General features: G+C 33.7%; 1 protein-coding gene across 1 annotated transcript; it reads right to left on the bottom strand.

The window, feature by feature from the left end:
* Positions 1-91: 91 nt before the first annotated feature.
* On the bottom strand, positions 92-11,403 carry LOC116125127 (myosin-2). The gene is made up of 25 exons (XM_031410841.1): positions 11,133-11,403; positions 9,810-10,944; positions 9,635-9,736; positions 9,392-9,535; positions 9,138-9,288; positions 8,977-9,004; positions 8,620-8,788; positions 8,424-8,487; positions 8,273-8,286; positions 8,100-8,184; positions 7,249-7,352; positions 6,973-7,111; positions 6,541-6,659; positions 6,268-6,420; positions 6,096-6,185; positions 5,851-5,928; positions 5,487-5,645; positions 4,511-4,699; positions 3,719-3,924; positions 3,491-3,626; positions 2,486-2,615; positions 2,160-2,273; positions 1,967-2,076; positions 1,196-1,408; positions 92-596 (listed from the first exon to the last, which is right to left on the bottom strand). Exons 2-25 carry the CDS (start codon positions 10,275-10,277, stop codon positions 129-131), a joined length of 3,633 nt encoding a protein of 1,210 aa, XP_031266701.1. The 5' UTR covers positions 10,278-10,944; positions 11,133-11,403; the 3' UTR covers positions 92-128.
* Positions 11,404-14,034: the final 2,631 nt, after the last annotated feature.

Genomic DNA, 14,034 nt, shown 5'->3' on the forward strand with positions numbered 1-14,034 from the left:
GATATAAAGCAACTTCACCTGAGGACGGAAACAGGCATAGTTTCGGAAATATTACTTTCTCCACCTGTAATCCTCGAATTGTCAGCTTCATCTTAACACAAACGGCGATGCTAATATGAAGTGGAATACTATGAAACTTTTGAGCTTAGCTTTCCCCACCATGTGCGTCGAACTTCTGAGTTCGCCACTTTATGAAGCCTTACCTTAGTCTCCCTTAATCTTGTCTTGTAATCTTTCTTCCATGCCTCAAACCTTGCTTTCAATTTTCGAAGCTCGGCATCAGGATGCACATTAGGAAGTGGCACCGTTGTTTTAACCTCAACCAAAGCTTTGGCATCATCATCAAAAGTCTGTTTCCGCTGCTCAAATTCCTTTACCAGATTGTTGACAGCAGTCAAACCACCATTAGACCCTCTGCCTGCTCCATCAGCATTGGCATTGGAATATTTGACGGGTGTAGTTCCACCAGGAGTTCGAGATCCCATGGATGTTGCATCCTCAGAATCATAAAAGTGAGGTGATGAAGATGTTTCTCTTCCAGCCTCACCTACAGTGTTATCAGCAGCAAGGCTTTTTCTGGCAGCAGCAAGACTCATCTGCATCAAAATTACGATGAAAAGGTCAAGCATCTCAGTACTTTAATCATTTAGGGTGGAACTCTTACATCCTATAAGTATTCCTGTGCCAGTGCATGCATATTAAGGTAGGCATATATTGTTTCATACAGATCACATCTGGAGCTTTTGACAGATATATTTGAGAAACCATCAGAGTTAAAAAAAAAAAATCACACATGTTTCCCTATAGGTAACCGAGGATACTAATTGAATTCACCAGGCAAAGACAGACACAAGTTACTAGAGACATGCCATTGAGCTCTTTATAATTATCCAAGTACCGTGAAGACTACACTTGGAAGTAGAAACTGATTAATTTGGTTATCTATCCTGCAGTACATGCCTTCCAATGTGATTCATAGACCAATGAAGTTTTGCCTACCATCCAAGAACCTCATTTAATGTTAATTGACCAACAAAACATGGCATGTTCGCTAGCTAAAAGAGCCATGATGTGTTAGCTAATAAAGATTTTTCCACTATTTTCAAAGTTTTCAGGACCCCTTTCATTAGTCAACCGCTACAGTGTATATAAATATATGATGACTAGACTTATGTATACACATGCAAAAACTCACTTGCAAAGATGACATCTGCTTTTGCCACATCTCCTCCATAGATTTCATCTTTGCCTCGTACTCTGTCCACCTTGTTTCATACTGTTGTAATTGTTCACGCAAAGCAGCATTTTCCTCTTCTTTTTGGCCCATAGTAGCTTCTGCCTCAAGAACTCGCCTTCGAAGCTCCGCCAAAGCTGAAGGCAGAAGCTGGGCCTGCTCTTGTGGCAAATCCTGGCACCAAGTAAAGTCACCTTTTCAATCCTTCTGAGTTGCTTAAATTTAAACATATAATGACAAATAGAAGCAAAAAGAAAAGGCATGCTTAATTATACATGTGCAGATATCTTCTCTGAATTGCATTAACAACATCAGTGTTTGCCAGAGTCACATACTTGTTCCTAACAATCCAAAGTTAATCTCAAATCTCAATGATAAAAGCTGCATACATTTTATGCAACATATGTTCCATAAACCTATATGCAATTTAAATGTAATTTGCATATTAAGCACTATGTATGAAGCTAGAATGAGCTAAAGCACATATATCAGATCTTTAACCCTTCTCTAAAATTTATGTTAAATCATTATAGGATAAAAACTAGCCAATATAGAAATTTTGTCTAGTATCATTAAAATGTAATTAGGAAAAACTCATAACACATTGAAGAATTCACGTGGTTATGCCTGCAAAAGAGACTACCAACTAATTGCAACAAGAGTAACAAAAGAAAAACATTCAGGAGCAGAAACAATATTTTTTTACATTAACGAAGGCATAAAGAAGAGTACCTTCACTTCTAAAATTTTCCAGCAAGGCCTCTTTTTAGATTTTGAATTCACAAGATTTGATTGTTTTAAATTATGCATGTAATGCTTCCGAACCAACCACCCACGGATTACTGCACAGAAAAATAACAAAGAATAAAAAACTGTATGCTATAAAAGGAACCACAAAGCTGGCCAGCCAACAACATAATTTTACCGGATTGCAAAAATATGATTGTTGTCAACGGCTCATCCAGTATTTGGGGAGCACTAGCTGTGCACCTCTTTTCCAAAGTAGCATATTTCACTCTAGCATTTTCACCACGAACAACTGTATTGTATAACTAAATTTCATCACATGACTGGACCAAAAAACTCAAACAATACTGAACATCAAAAGACAAGCTTCTCAGAATATATAAGCATAAATCTGCATTTTGAGTCAGCAAAAATTAAAAGATCCAACAGGAAATATAAGCAATTGTATGCAATGAAGCAAAATTTAGTCAACAGTAATACTAAATTAGAAAGAAAAAGCATTACATGATTGCAATGTTATTACTCCTTTCTTGAGTTCATGGAAATAATGACGAGCCCGGCGACCACGGAAAAACTTTTGAAGCCCAACTACTCCTTGCAAAACTTGTTTTCTCCTATCCTCCAACACACCAACCTATAATATAAGACACCATGAAAAAAGGGAAAAAGTGAATCCAATATGAAAGATAATCTATTAAAAACAGAGCAGAATATGATATGAGTCATTGTTCCCAAAGTCAGCAGATTACGTTAAATTGCGAAGCTATCATGTTTTCTGTTCACCAAATAAATCATCATGTTTTCCGTTCACCAAATAAATCATCCACCTTCAAATGTTAATATTGGTAGAATCTCTTGGCTAAATTATTGTTCTCAAGTGGATAACTATGCAAGTGCATATGTTTAAAAGACACTACTATGATTAAAATTCATCACAAGAAATTCTTACGCATCCAAAGGAAATTTTTTAATCTACTGTGACACCCTCTCCCTTTGCTGAGTTACAATGTCATATCTAAAATAGTTAAACCTTCATAGCTGATATTGATCATCTGAAAAACTTACTTCAACTGTTAAAAGATTGATAAAAATATTTAAGTATCTTCTCATTTGAAATAAGAGATTTGCAAGAAACTGGTTTTATACTATAAAAAATAAATGCAAAATTTAATATCAGGTATATATCCATACAGTCACAAAAAAAAATTGATATGATTGACCTTGCAAAACTTAAATAAACATAAATTTAATTCTTTCTTTTTCCTTTTCTCAGCTGCCTATTTTAGAAGTATATTTTTAAGTCAAAGATTCACACCATGTTTTTCAGTGAATATGTGTGGCTGAATAGTTAGTAATACAAAGTGATTGTCAGATGGCGAAATCTTAGCAATGTACTTACAGCTACATTTGTGGTGACATGAAACAGTTTACATTGTAGGAGCCTTTTAACGTGAAAGATGGACAGGATATGAGAAGAATTAAAAACACTTGCAAAATTCTGGAAATTACCTGCCCGGAACGGATATACAATTTGGTATAACCAACTTGATACATTTCAGGAAGAACATTAAACTGCTGTAAAACAGCCACTGATATACTTAATGGATCCTGAGATACATGGTTCTCCGAGAGCAGGAATCCATACCTAGAATAAATGCAAGTACACACAAGAATTAACCAAGAATTAAGACAAAACATTAAAAAAAAAAAAAAAGCAAGGGTTGGTTTACTCTCTACCTTCCTGCAAACTCTTGATGTGTCATTCGAGAAGGATATCCTGATCTTGAGATTCTAACCACCTCCAAAATTCCACAACACCTGAGCTGTTGTAAAATAAGATCTTCATCATATATACCGGGAAGCCGCTTACTGTTTGGCTTTATGCAGCGAATAAAGTGAGGTTTTGTGTTCTCCAACTGCTGCATTAGTTTGAAGAGTTGACCCTATAAACATGGAAGAGACCCGCTAGGGTTATGCAAAACATAATTTAGAAAAATCTCTAGCATTTAACAAAATAAGTGGAGCTTTCAACGGTTATCAGATGTTTTGCTCAGTAAATGAACATTAAGAACTCATGGTGAGTAAAAGATATATTCTCATAGCCTTAAAGCAACAGGAAGCACATCAAAATTACATAACTTATTCAATGAAATCTCAAAGTGCCAACAGATTTAGTACTTTTTATATCAAAAGATACTGTTCAATTTCAGCTTCAACAGTTGGGTTGAGTTGTAAAGGCCTTTGGTTCCAAATCAAGGATTCAACTACCCTTGGATGCACTAATTTTGAATATTATATGGAACAAGTTTCTAGACCACCAAGGTCGTACATTCTAGGAGTACTCCTCAGTTTCAAACTCATGAACAACCAAGAAAAGTAGAATTTAAGGGTTAAAAATACAGTTGATTCTTCAAATCATCCCAAATAATGACCTTAAACTGTCATAAGTTTCATCATCCAACTTGAAGTAATTTGTAAAAATACACCCACATATGTAATCATATAAATATATGAATCAAGTAAACTGACCTTGAACTTTGTACCAACACTTTGCTTTTTAGAATCCAATGAACAAAAGTTAGCTGATTTATGGGACTGCTTAGGCATTTTGGAAAACAACTTTAGGAGTTGGCAAGAACATGATGACAGAAGTTGGATGAGGTCAGAGTGCAGAGGATCTCGATTCTTCTCCAGAAAGCCATTCGTGTCATATAGAACCTGATAAGATTCCAAATGTTACTAAATTCATACATGCATTATGGATGAATCAAGTGGCAAAAAGGGCAATGGTTTCACCCTAACTGTAGCAAGATAAAAAACCGTGCAGAGTGTACAGCCACCTAACCTCATTTTTAAAGGGATGATGCTAATGGAATAGTCCAACTCAGAATAAGAGAAAATAGCGCTAATATTAAGTATCATTTAAATTTACCTTCATTACCAATTTAGGTCACTGTTAAAATCACAGCAAGATCAACAATATTACAAAGGCTCTTCAAGGTTCCATTAAGGAATCGTTGGCCATTACACTGAATTCAAAATTTTGAAACTACTGCACTTTAAAAGTAAGTCTAAATTAGACAAATAATTGGTGAAACAATAGTCCTTTTCTTACAGAGAAACAGAAAGAAGAAATAAATAGAGGCAAAGATGTCAGATCTCATATCATATGAAAAAGTTTGGCTCTTCCCAATTTTGTACCATCAAGGTTTCAAGTCTCACAGAATTTTCATTATCTCTCTCCTGTACACATATGCTACACTTTTGTCACACTAGGATATTGCTTCTGTTTGTTCTCTAATTATTTTTGTTCTTTCTATGCCCATTATTCACATAAGTTCATAAAATCATAAACTCCTTCATAGGGACTAGGACTCCATCAGCAAAGCAAAAAGCCAGATCGAGCCCAAAGTCAACTATCTGAATTCTATAAGTCTAATAGTGCAGGTTAAATCATGTGAAAAATAAATTTGTAAACACCTCAAAAAAAAAAGAAATAGCCAACCTCTCCAGCGTAATGTCGAATACCAAAAGCTCTGCCTCTCTCCCCTTTAAAGCAAGAATTTAAACTCAAGTGCTGTTTAAGCTTATTTGCAAATGTCAAATCAGTGGCTTTTGGGAAATTTGATTCCTCATCTAGTAAAGATAGTATCCCCAATGGTTTCTGCAGAAAATACCACATACTCAGAAAAATACTGAAACCATGAAGGCAAACATAAATGACAATCTATGAACCTAAAGTAACAATTAGATTCCAGAGTTCAGACAATATAATCTTTTAGAGTGATTGGAAGAAACAAGATTTAGTAAGACATAGCACAAAACATAATATTAAGGTAAACCAAATGGAGGTTGACTCATTGAAATACCTTCTCAATTAGATTCAAACACTCTTCATTGTCTTCAAATTCAACTTTGGTCCAATCAATGCCGTCTAATTCATATTCCTACAATCAAAATGGTAAATCATGACTGCACTATTTATAACAACCATTGATAATTCAAATTACAGGAAAATTTCTGCAGCAGGAAAAAGAAAAAAACACATCTAGAAATGAGAGTCAGTGCCAAAGAAAACAAGGGTGTAAAGCCAGATTAGATTTGTGATGCTCACCTCCTGCTCAAGTTTAAATAGATGCCGGTTGAAATGTTGTTGCAGCCTCTCATTTGCATAATTAATACAAAACTGTTCAAAGCTATTCTTCTGCACATGAGAAAATTGTCACCATGGATGCAACATTATAGCACAGAAAGCACCAGCAGAATATAAATACCAAGTAGTATACCTTAAAAGATTCAAACCCACAAATATCAAGGATACTTATGGATCTCCCTGTTTGCCATTTGCCCAGTTCAAGTGATTTGTTAATTTGTTCTACAAGCCATTCAAACAAGCTTCCGTATATGAATTTTGCCAATGCATCCCGGGTATCAATCGCCTAAATAATGGATAATAAATTAGTTTTAATGTTCCAAGAGATGAGTTATTTGGTGTAGCATAGATGCACACACACATTGTTGGAAAACTGATAAATCTGCTAATAAACTCCTAGACAAACCTGCTGCAATGTCAACTTTTTAGCAATACCATCCTTGCCAGCTTGAATTTTATGGGTAGATAAAGCTAGCATCAGTGCCTCAGCACTGCAACCCATCAGCCTAGCAGCAGAAGTTACAGCTGCCAAAAGGAAATATAGGTGGAGTTAATTCACATAAGCATCTTTTGAAGTCATAATTCTAAGTATGAGCTATAGACATAAGCACTACAGATAAACACACATATAACACACAGCAAATGTAACCCAAGTATGATGAAAAAACAACCCAGCAATACTCAATTAAATAGGAGTGTTCATCAGAAAATAAATTTTCAAATAATTCACACAGCATTAGTTTCTGCAAACCTCATGCCAAACAACAATGGATACAGCATTAGACGAGAGATTTCCACCAAAAAAGTACAGAATGGAAGTTTAGCTTATAGATGTTACCTTCATCAGCCAACACCTCCACATGATTCTCATTGTCAATTACTTGAAATGATATGTTTCCCAACCATAAAACCGCAGCAAGCATAGCAAATGTATTGTCTTTGTCTTCTTTACAAATTTGAACCATGTCTAAGGCTTTCTGTAGAAATTGGAAATTAAACCACAATGAAAGGAAAAAAATTAAAAGAATGCACTGAAGAGCCAAGGATACAGGAATGAACTGAAAAGGGATTAACTCCCACAGATGAAGATGGTAACGTCTAACTTTCATATTACCATAAGATTATGAAAATTTTGAGCTTCATCAACACCATCAATTGCCAAGCATTCACTCTGATTAAGGTAGTTGTAATCACATGCCATTTTAAGGTTCAGTCTCTCTGCAAAGCAACAATTGAGTAAGCCAAGGTAAAAGAAAATTATCCTTATGAGGTTTCAAGAAATTAAATTATATGTCTACTGGGATACAGGACTATGTAATATCTACTTGAGAAGAATGGTGGATGCTTCTTGCTTATTAAAATAGAAATGTCTCTCATAAAACTCAAAATCACGATTTAAGAATATCCCACATCAGAATTGAAACACCAAAAACACTCTCAACAATCAACAACATGATAACTATAACAAGAATGCAAAGCATGAGAAAATAGAAACGAACACACTCCTGCTATAACTAAAACTGCGGCCTTCTCTTATAGAGGCAACAATGAAATTAAACTTTCCTGCAAAAGGATCCATTTGTCCAAAGACCAAACAATTTTGATTATTCCAACATTTTAGTTATATATAGTGTGACTTTCTGTAACATTTGACTTGAAACATTCCAAGGAGTATCTGGTACAGGTTCCAACCATGTACTTGTGTGCAAAGTACCATGTGACAAGAATAATTGTTGTAAGCATTAAGAATCTAAAAGTTTTAATGTGTTTACTTTAGGGCATTAGAAATGCTAACTCTCAACACCAGGAGAACACACACTCAGACATAGTAAAAGGCATAGGGGTTTGCTACACGCATTGTTGCCAACTGATATAGCCATTTTGCCAAAATTTATGGATAATAAATGCATCATCCAACCAAAATTTTGTAAAACATGCACAGATTTGAGTAATGTCAAGTAATACCTTTCAAAAGCAATGGAGCACCAGCACAAAGTTGATAAAAGATATGGTAGGACCTTTCACCAGCAGCCAACTGCACTACTCTTGACTGCCCAAAGGAGACAAGACCATTTAAGAAGTGGCACATTATAATCATAGAAGTTTCAAACTTAACTTCAGATGGAGCAACTAGTTACCTTCTCCAGCAGAACTACACACAATTATCATCGGTGCATTGAAGTTAACATAGCCATGAGGTTGTGACAGTAGATCAAGTCAGTTACTATATTTCACAGATAACATAAACTAGAGAACCAGAACAGTAATTACTCAATTGAAGCATCTTACAAGTCTGGATTTTAGCGCCACATATCTTCCCCAAGGTGCTAAAGTGAATCTCAATCAATTTCCCCTGAACCCATTACAAGTTAAAATGTTAATTGATAAGTCTAGAAACTTTGTATATCAATGGATCTATAAAGAGAAAAAAAGATAAGCCTAGGGATTCCTTTATGGCCAATAGAAGTTAAAAATTAGAACTTACAAATCGGCTAGAGTTGTCATTCCTGGATGTTTTTGCATTCCCAAATGCTTCAAGTATACAATTTGTCTGAAGGACTTCATGCTCTATCCCATCACTGCCTCCACCAAGAGCAGCCAAGTACTGCATTGCAAATTTTGCTGTCTCTGTCTTCCCAGCACCACTTTCCCCACTGTAAGACAACATTAAAAAAAAAAAATCCACATAAGCATTCAAACTATTTGTAAGACATTGAAGACAAGCTTAAAGATCAAATAAACAAGAAGTCCAGAAGAGGAACACCAATGGAAGTGGCATAAAAGGGGAAAAATAAGGATCCCACTTAACAGAATATTGAAAAGAAAAAAAATTTAAACTAACCTCATAATTATGGATTGATTTACCCCATCTGCATAAAAAATTTACAGCCAAAGAAAAGGGTGTTGGTAACAATTTATGCATGAAAACTAGGGAACTGAATATTTGCTTGGGAAACTTAAAAAAGCACAAAAGAATAAGAGAAGAGAAAAGCTCCCACTCACCTCCCATCATCTCATTATAAGCATTGTCTGCTATAGCATAAACATGAGGACTGTCCGTAACTTTCTGCCTATAAGCTGTGACAACCTTATTTCCATAAATTTTGACATCTTTAAAAGGATTGACAGCAACCAAAACTGGTCCTGCTTTACTCTACAGAAAGGAACACAATAATCAGTGGAAGGAAATTTTGCAATGGAGGGAAAACTCTAAGAGTGGTAGAACTGCACGAGATAGAGATAAATAGCATACTTACATAAATCTTATCCCGAGAAAATCTATAACGTATATTGTGAAGAACTGACGGTTCATTCAAATAACTAAGTTGTCTAAGATCATCCACACCATCCAGTATATCTGGGTTTGCAGGTAAGAGCTCTACAGTTGACACTTTGACAACCTACAGTAACATCCAAACAAAGGTGAACAAACAAAGCACCAACATTAGTACACAAGACTATAAATAATTTTCAACAATATCCAAAACATATGAACTTACATTTCCATTGGAAAGAGAAACAAACGATTCATCCCCTGAGGTGGATTCTATCTTTCCAGACTCCCACTTCCCATTCATGAGAGGACACCAAACTCGTAGTTTCTGAAAACAAGCTACCATCATACACACAAATTTTACAAAATTGATTTAAACCCACAACTAAACAAGTAATTACCTTCTTGATAAAATAACCAATATTATCATCCCACTCTAATTCCCCGTTCCTGCCTGGCTTCAATGCATTCACTTCAAAAGCCTCATTTTTCTTCTCTTCCTCCACCACCACCCCACCATTATATGGTGAATCCACATCCTTTTGTTCTGTCCTCATTTTCTTGCTCACGAAGCTATTCCTCTTCACTCCAAAATCCTTCTCTTTCCTCTTTCCCTCTTCCTTTAAATTAGACTCACTCCTTTCCAAAACACTTTCCATGCCACATTCCCCACCTTTCTCCACTTCAGTTTTGAAGCCAGCGGGCAACGATTTCCTGGCTGACGGAAGCCTTGCCCTCGAAGTGGGCCGTGCAGGCAAGGCTGGAGGCAGGTCTTTGGGCTTCTCAGCCTCATCCCGCCTGCGTAACGATTCCAACATCTCCTCTAACGAACTACGAGCCACCATCGATGGTGACGCGGATAACATCATGGCTGCAGTTCTATAATACAACCCTCAACTTTAAAACACACCTCAAAACGTTGCGGTTACAAAAACCCAAAGATTAGTTTCACTGTCGCATTATTGAAAACAGAGCTCTATAGCCCTGATTCAGATAGAAATATTACAGATTTGAAACTCAATCACAAGTTCTCTGCATTGATTAGGGTTCCTTGAAAAAAAACAGAGGTCAAAAAACGCCAACCATAAACACAGAAAATAAAATGATTCTGCCACTCAAATCAATTTTCTTCTCTTCTCATACGCAGTGCCGATGAAAACTGAGCTAAAAAACCCTAGCTTGAACCAAAATACCGCTATATCTCTGCTCAAATAGTCTTCGCAGACAAAAAATTTCATTAGTGATAGCTTGAGAAAGAGCGGATCATCAAAAACCGAGCTCAAAACCCTTATTTTAATCAAAATATTGCATATTCGCCCCTCGATTCCTCCAAAAAAAACTCAAATTCGACCTCGCATTGTCCAAAACAGAGCTCAAAAACCTGATTAAGATTCAAATTACGTATACAATTAAATAGAAATTATCAATTTGAAAACTGAAGACCAAAACGTAAAGCAAATGTAGAAATCAAAAACACAACGAAGTCTTTGTTTTAGTTTCCGTTTTTGCTTTCGTTTTTGTTTCTGCCTTCGTTTTCTGTTGTTGCACAAAAACAAAACAAAAAAAAAAAATCAATAAAAAGTTAAAAAACTGACCCACTATTAAACTAAAAATTTGCCAAAATGAGAAGGCCGCGTTGGAATGGATTTACTAAATATCGAAAGTTGCGAGGATAAGTTAACAACAAAGAAAAAACCGGAAACTGAAACTAAAACAAACCTTACCGGTCCGGTTTCCTTGTTTTCCGAAAACAAAAAGTTCGAAACCAAACTTATGGCCTCGATATTGTTGCTACTGCTGTTATTTTTGCTTTTGCTTCTCTTGCTGCTAGTCTACTGTTTTTGTTGTGTTGTTTGTTGCTGCTGTTGTTGTGCTTTAAGGTTTCTGCAAGAAAATTGAATTTTCAGGTGGGTGGGGAGGACTCCACATTAGTTTCTTGTGAAAACGGTTTAGATCTGATAAGGGATTTTTTAAATAAAACGAATTAAAAAAAATGTTTTTTTTTTTTTTTTTTTTTTTGTTTTTGGTAACGTGAAAAATATAAAATAAAGTGCCTTTTTTTTTGTTGGAAAGAGAACAAAGAAGAAGACCTCAGTCTGATAAGGAGAAGCAGATTAAGAACCGAAGTACTTTTGGGACATGAAAGCTAAAAGTTGTTTTAAATTAGGGCGGATTTTTGACAATTAATTACGATTTTGGTATTCCGTTTTGAATTTGTAACTGTAATTCCTGTTTTACCCTTTGTCGGGGTTTGTTTGGCAATCTGGATGTACATTGGTAACGTGGGATCTTGGCAAGTATAATATAGAATAGTCAAAATTATTTTCTACGTTAATATTATTTTAAAACTCTTAAATATTATTAAGTGTTAAATAAGGTTTCTATCAAAATATTGTAACACAAAATTTATTATATGAATCTTAGTCATAATTCATATTCAAAATGTTAAGCTGGAATTAAAAAAGTAAAGGAATCAACTTGTTCTTAAATTTATCTGATTATCTAAATTAATTATCAATAAATATGTGTCTCAAAGTCCCACTTTTATGGAAGTTATTAATTTTATTAGTTTTAAATGTATCAACTTAAACATGAAACACACCCTTTTAATGCATATCTAGACGTTATTATATTATTTAAAATATTCATAGTAATTAATTTAATAATTAAGACTTGTCCTAATTAACTATTTTATGTTGAAGACTAGTCAAGGGGGTGGCCTGCGTTAAAGTGGTTTGTTCTCTCATCAAGTTTGTGGATTCAAGCTTGATGCCAATAAACACATAACATTGTGTTGTACGTGTTTAATGGATTCAGGATATTAGTTGGGTGCGCAGAAACTGGATAAACACCTAATTACAAAAAAAAAAAAAAAACTATTTTAATATTAAAATGTTCATTTAGGGCCGCATGAAATAAATTAGATAAATAAACTTAATTTGATTAATGGTTAAAATAATTATCTTACTTTAAGGATAGTTTAAGAAGAAGATCATGGAATTAAAAGGAAACATATTTAAATTAATATTAAATAGAACAATATAAGCTGATATACATATAATAACTAATTAACATATAAGATCAATAGATATTTATATGTCTAAGTATTTTTAGTTTAAATAATAGAAAACATCTTTAAAAATTTACTCTTCAAATTTTAATAGTACATTTTGAACTAGTAAAAAGTCAATTATTAATTAATTATTTATTAACTTTTACACCAAGTGTAGGCGTGTAGCATAATAAGATTACTTATAAGTCATGTATTTGTTGAACTTCTTAACTTAATTTACATGTTCGTTTGCTACAGCTTCTTCAAGAAACTTATAAAAACAGTTTATTCAATAGCATTTGCAGGAGAGCTTTTGTGAAATTTTATAATGTTCGATTGAGAAAAGTAAAAAAGCTTATAATATTAATTTAACAAAAAGGTTTTTTTAATATACAATAATAGATCAAATCAAATTATAAAATGAATAGGGATATTTTAAATTTCAACACTCTAAATGAGCTAAAATTTGAGCTTCTCCCTAAGTCTAAAATAGTTTATTTTAAATCTTATAGCACTTTGAAAGTAACTAAACAATTAAAACATATTTAAAAATGTATAACTTTAATAAGGTTTTTGGTTGATAGATAACGGTTAATAATGTATTGTAAGTTACAACATATCTTGCATTACATATATAATTTCCCGTCTAAAACTAATAAAATTATCAAATAAACCCAAAAGATTATATTCAACCATTATCAATAAAAATAAAACAAATTAAAGATAAATTAGATGATTTAAAATGATAATTGACATAATTATTAATCCAATAGAGGGTAGTACATTTTGCAATTATTGCAATATAATTAACCAATAAGAAGGCAAGTGAGTTTCATTGTATAATGTGGCAATTGTAATGGCCATATATTACAATATTGTAGTTTGTACCATAAGATTTTATTGAAGAATCATGGACCATAAATAAATGATTTTATTAATAAGGGGATTAATTTTTCTTCAACCTAATGAACTTAGACCAATATTAATCATGGACCAAAGATAGAAATCAAATTCAAAATGGTCCTCTCAATAATTACGTTGTATTATGAGTATTATGCTTTTTATACCCAAAATGGCAGGACTGTAAATTCTTTTCAAGCCAAAGGGTATATTGAAGACTTCATCTCACACAAGCGGTGGTTCTGGCGCAACAATCCATCGTCGTCGTGTGAAAACGAAGGGAAATACCAAAACGACGAAACGTTGTTCTTTCTATTTGAAACAATTTCAATTTGACTTGATTTAATATTTTATATTCTTGCATTGAATTATGTGCATCACATGAATACGTAGAGAATTAATAATTCGGTTTTGAATGTGACATTGATTTATTGGAGGGAATTTTTTTTTAATAATTGAAAGTAATTTACAACATACCCATTAATTAGAGATTCTTAAATAACAATCATAAATGTTTGTAAATTTGGAGTGTGTCAATTTAAATATAAAAATATTTTGTTGAAATTTAAATCAACCCGGCTTGAATTGCAATTAAATTGTAGTGACTCACATCATATAATTTATACACAAAAATTTTCAAATTTAAACGTTTTAAAGTTTTAATGTGGTTAAAT

Source organism: Pistacia vera, unplaced genomic scaffold (genome assembly GCF_008641045.1).
Source record: "Pistacia vera cultivar Batoury unplaced genomic scaffold, PisVer_v2 Contig160, whole genome shotgun sequence".
NCBI lineage: Eukaryota > Viridiplantae > Streptophyta > Magnoliopsida > Sapindales > Anacardiaceae > Pistacia > Pistacia vera.

Coding starts and splice junctions, on each gene's coding strand:
- LOC116125127 (XM_031410841.1), bottom strand. CDS start 10,277: ATGATGTTATCCGCGTCACCATCGATGGTGGCTCGTAGTTCGTTAGAG. Junction 6,660..6,972: donor GGAGGTGTTGGCTGATGAAG/GTAACATCTATA, acceptor TCCTTTTGGCAG/CTGTAACTTCTGCTGCTAGG. Junction 597..1,195: donor AGCAGATGTCATCTTTGCAA/GTGAGTTTTTGC, acceptor ATTTTGATGCAG/ATGAGTCTTGCTGCTGCCAG.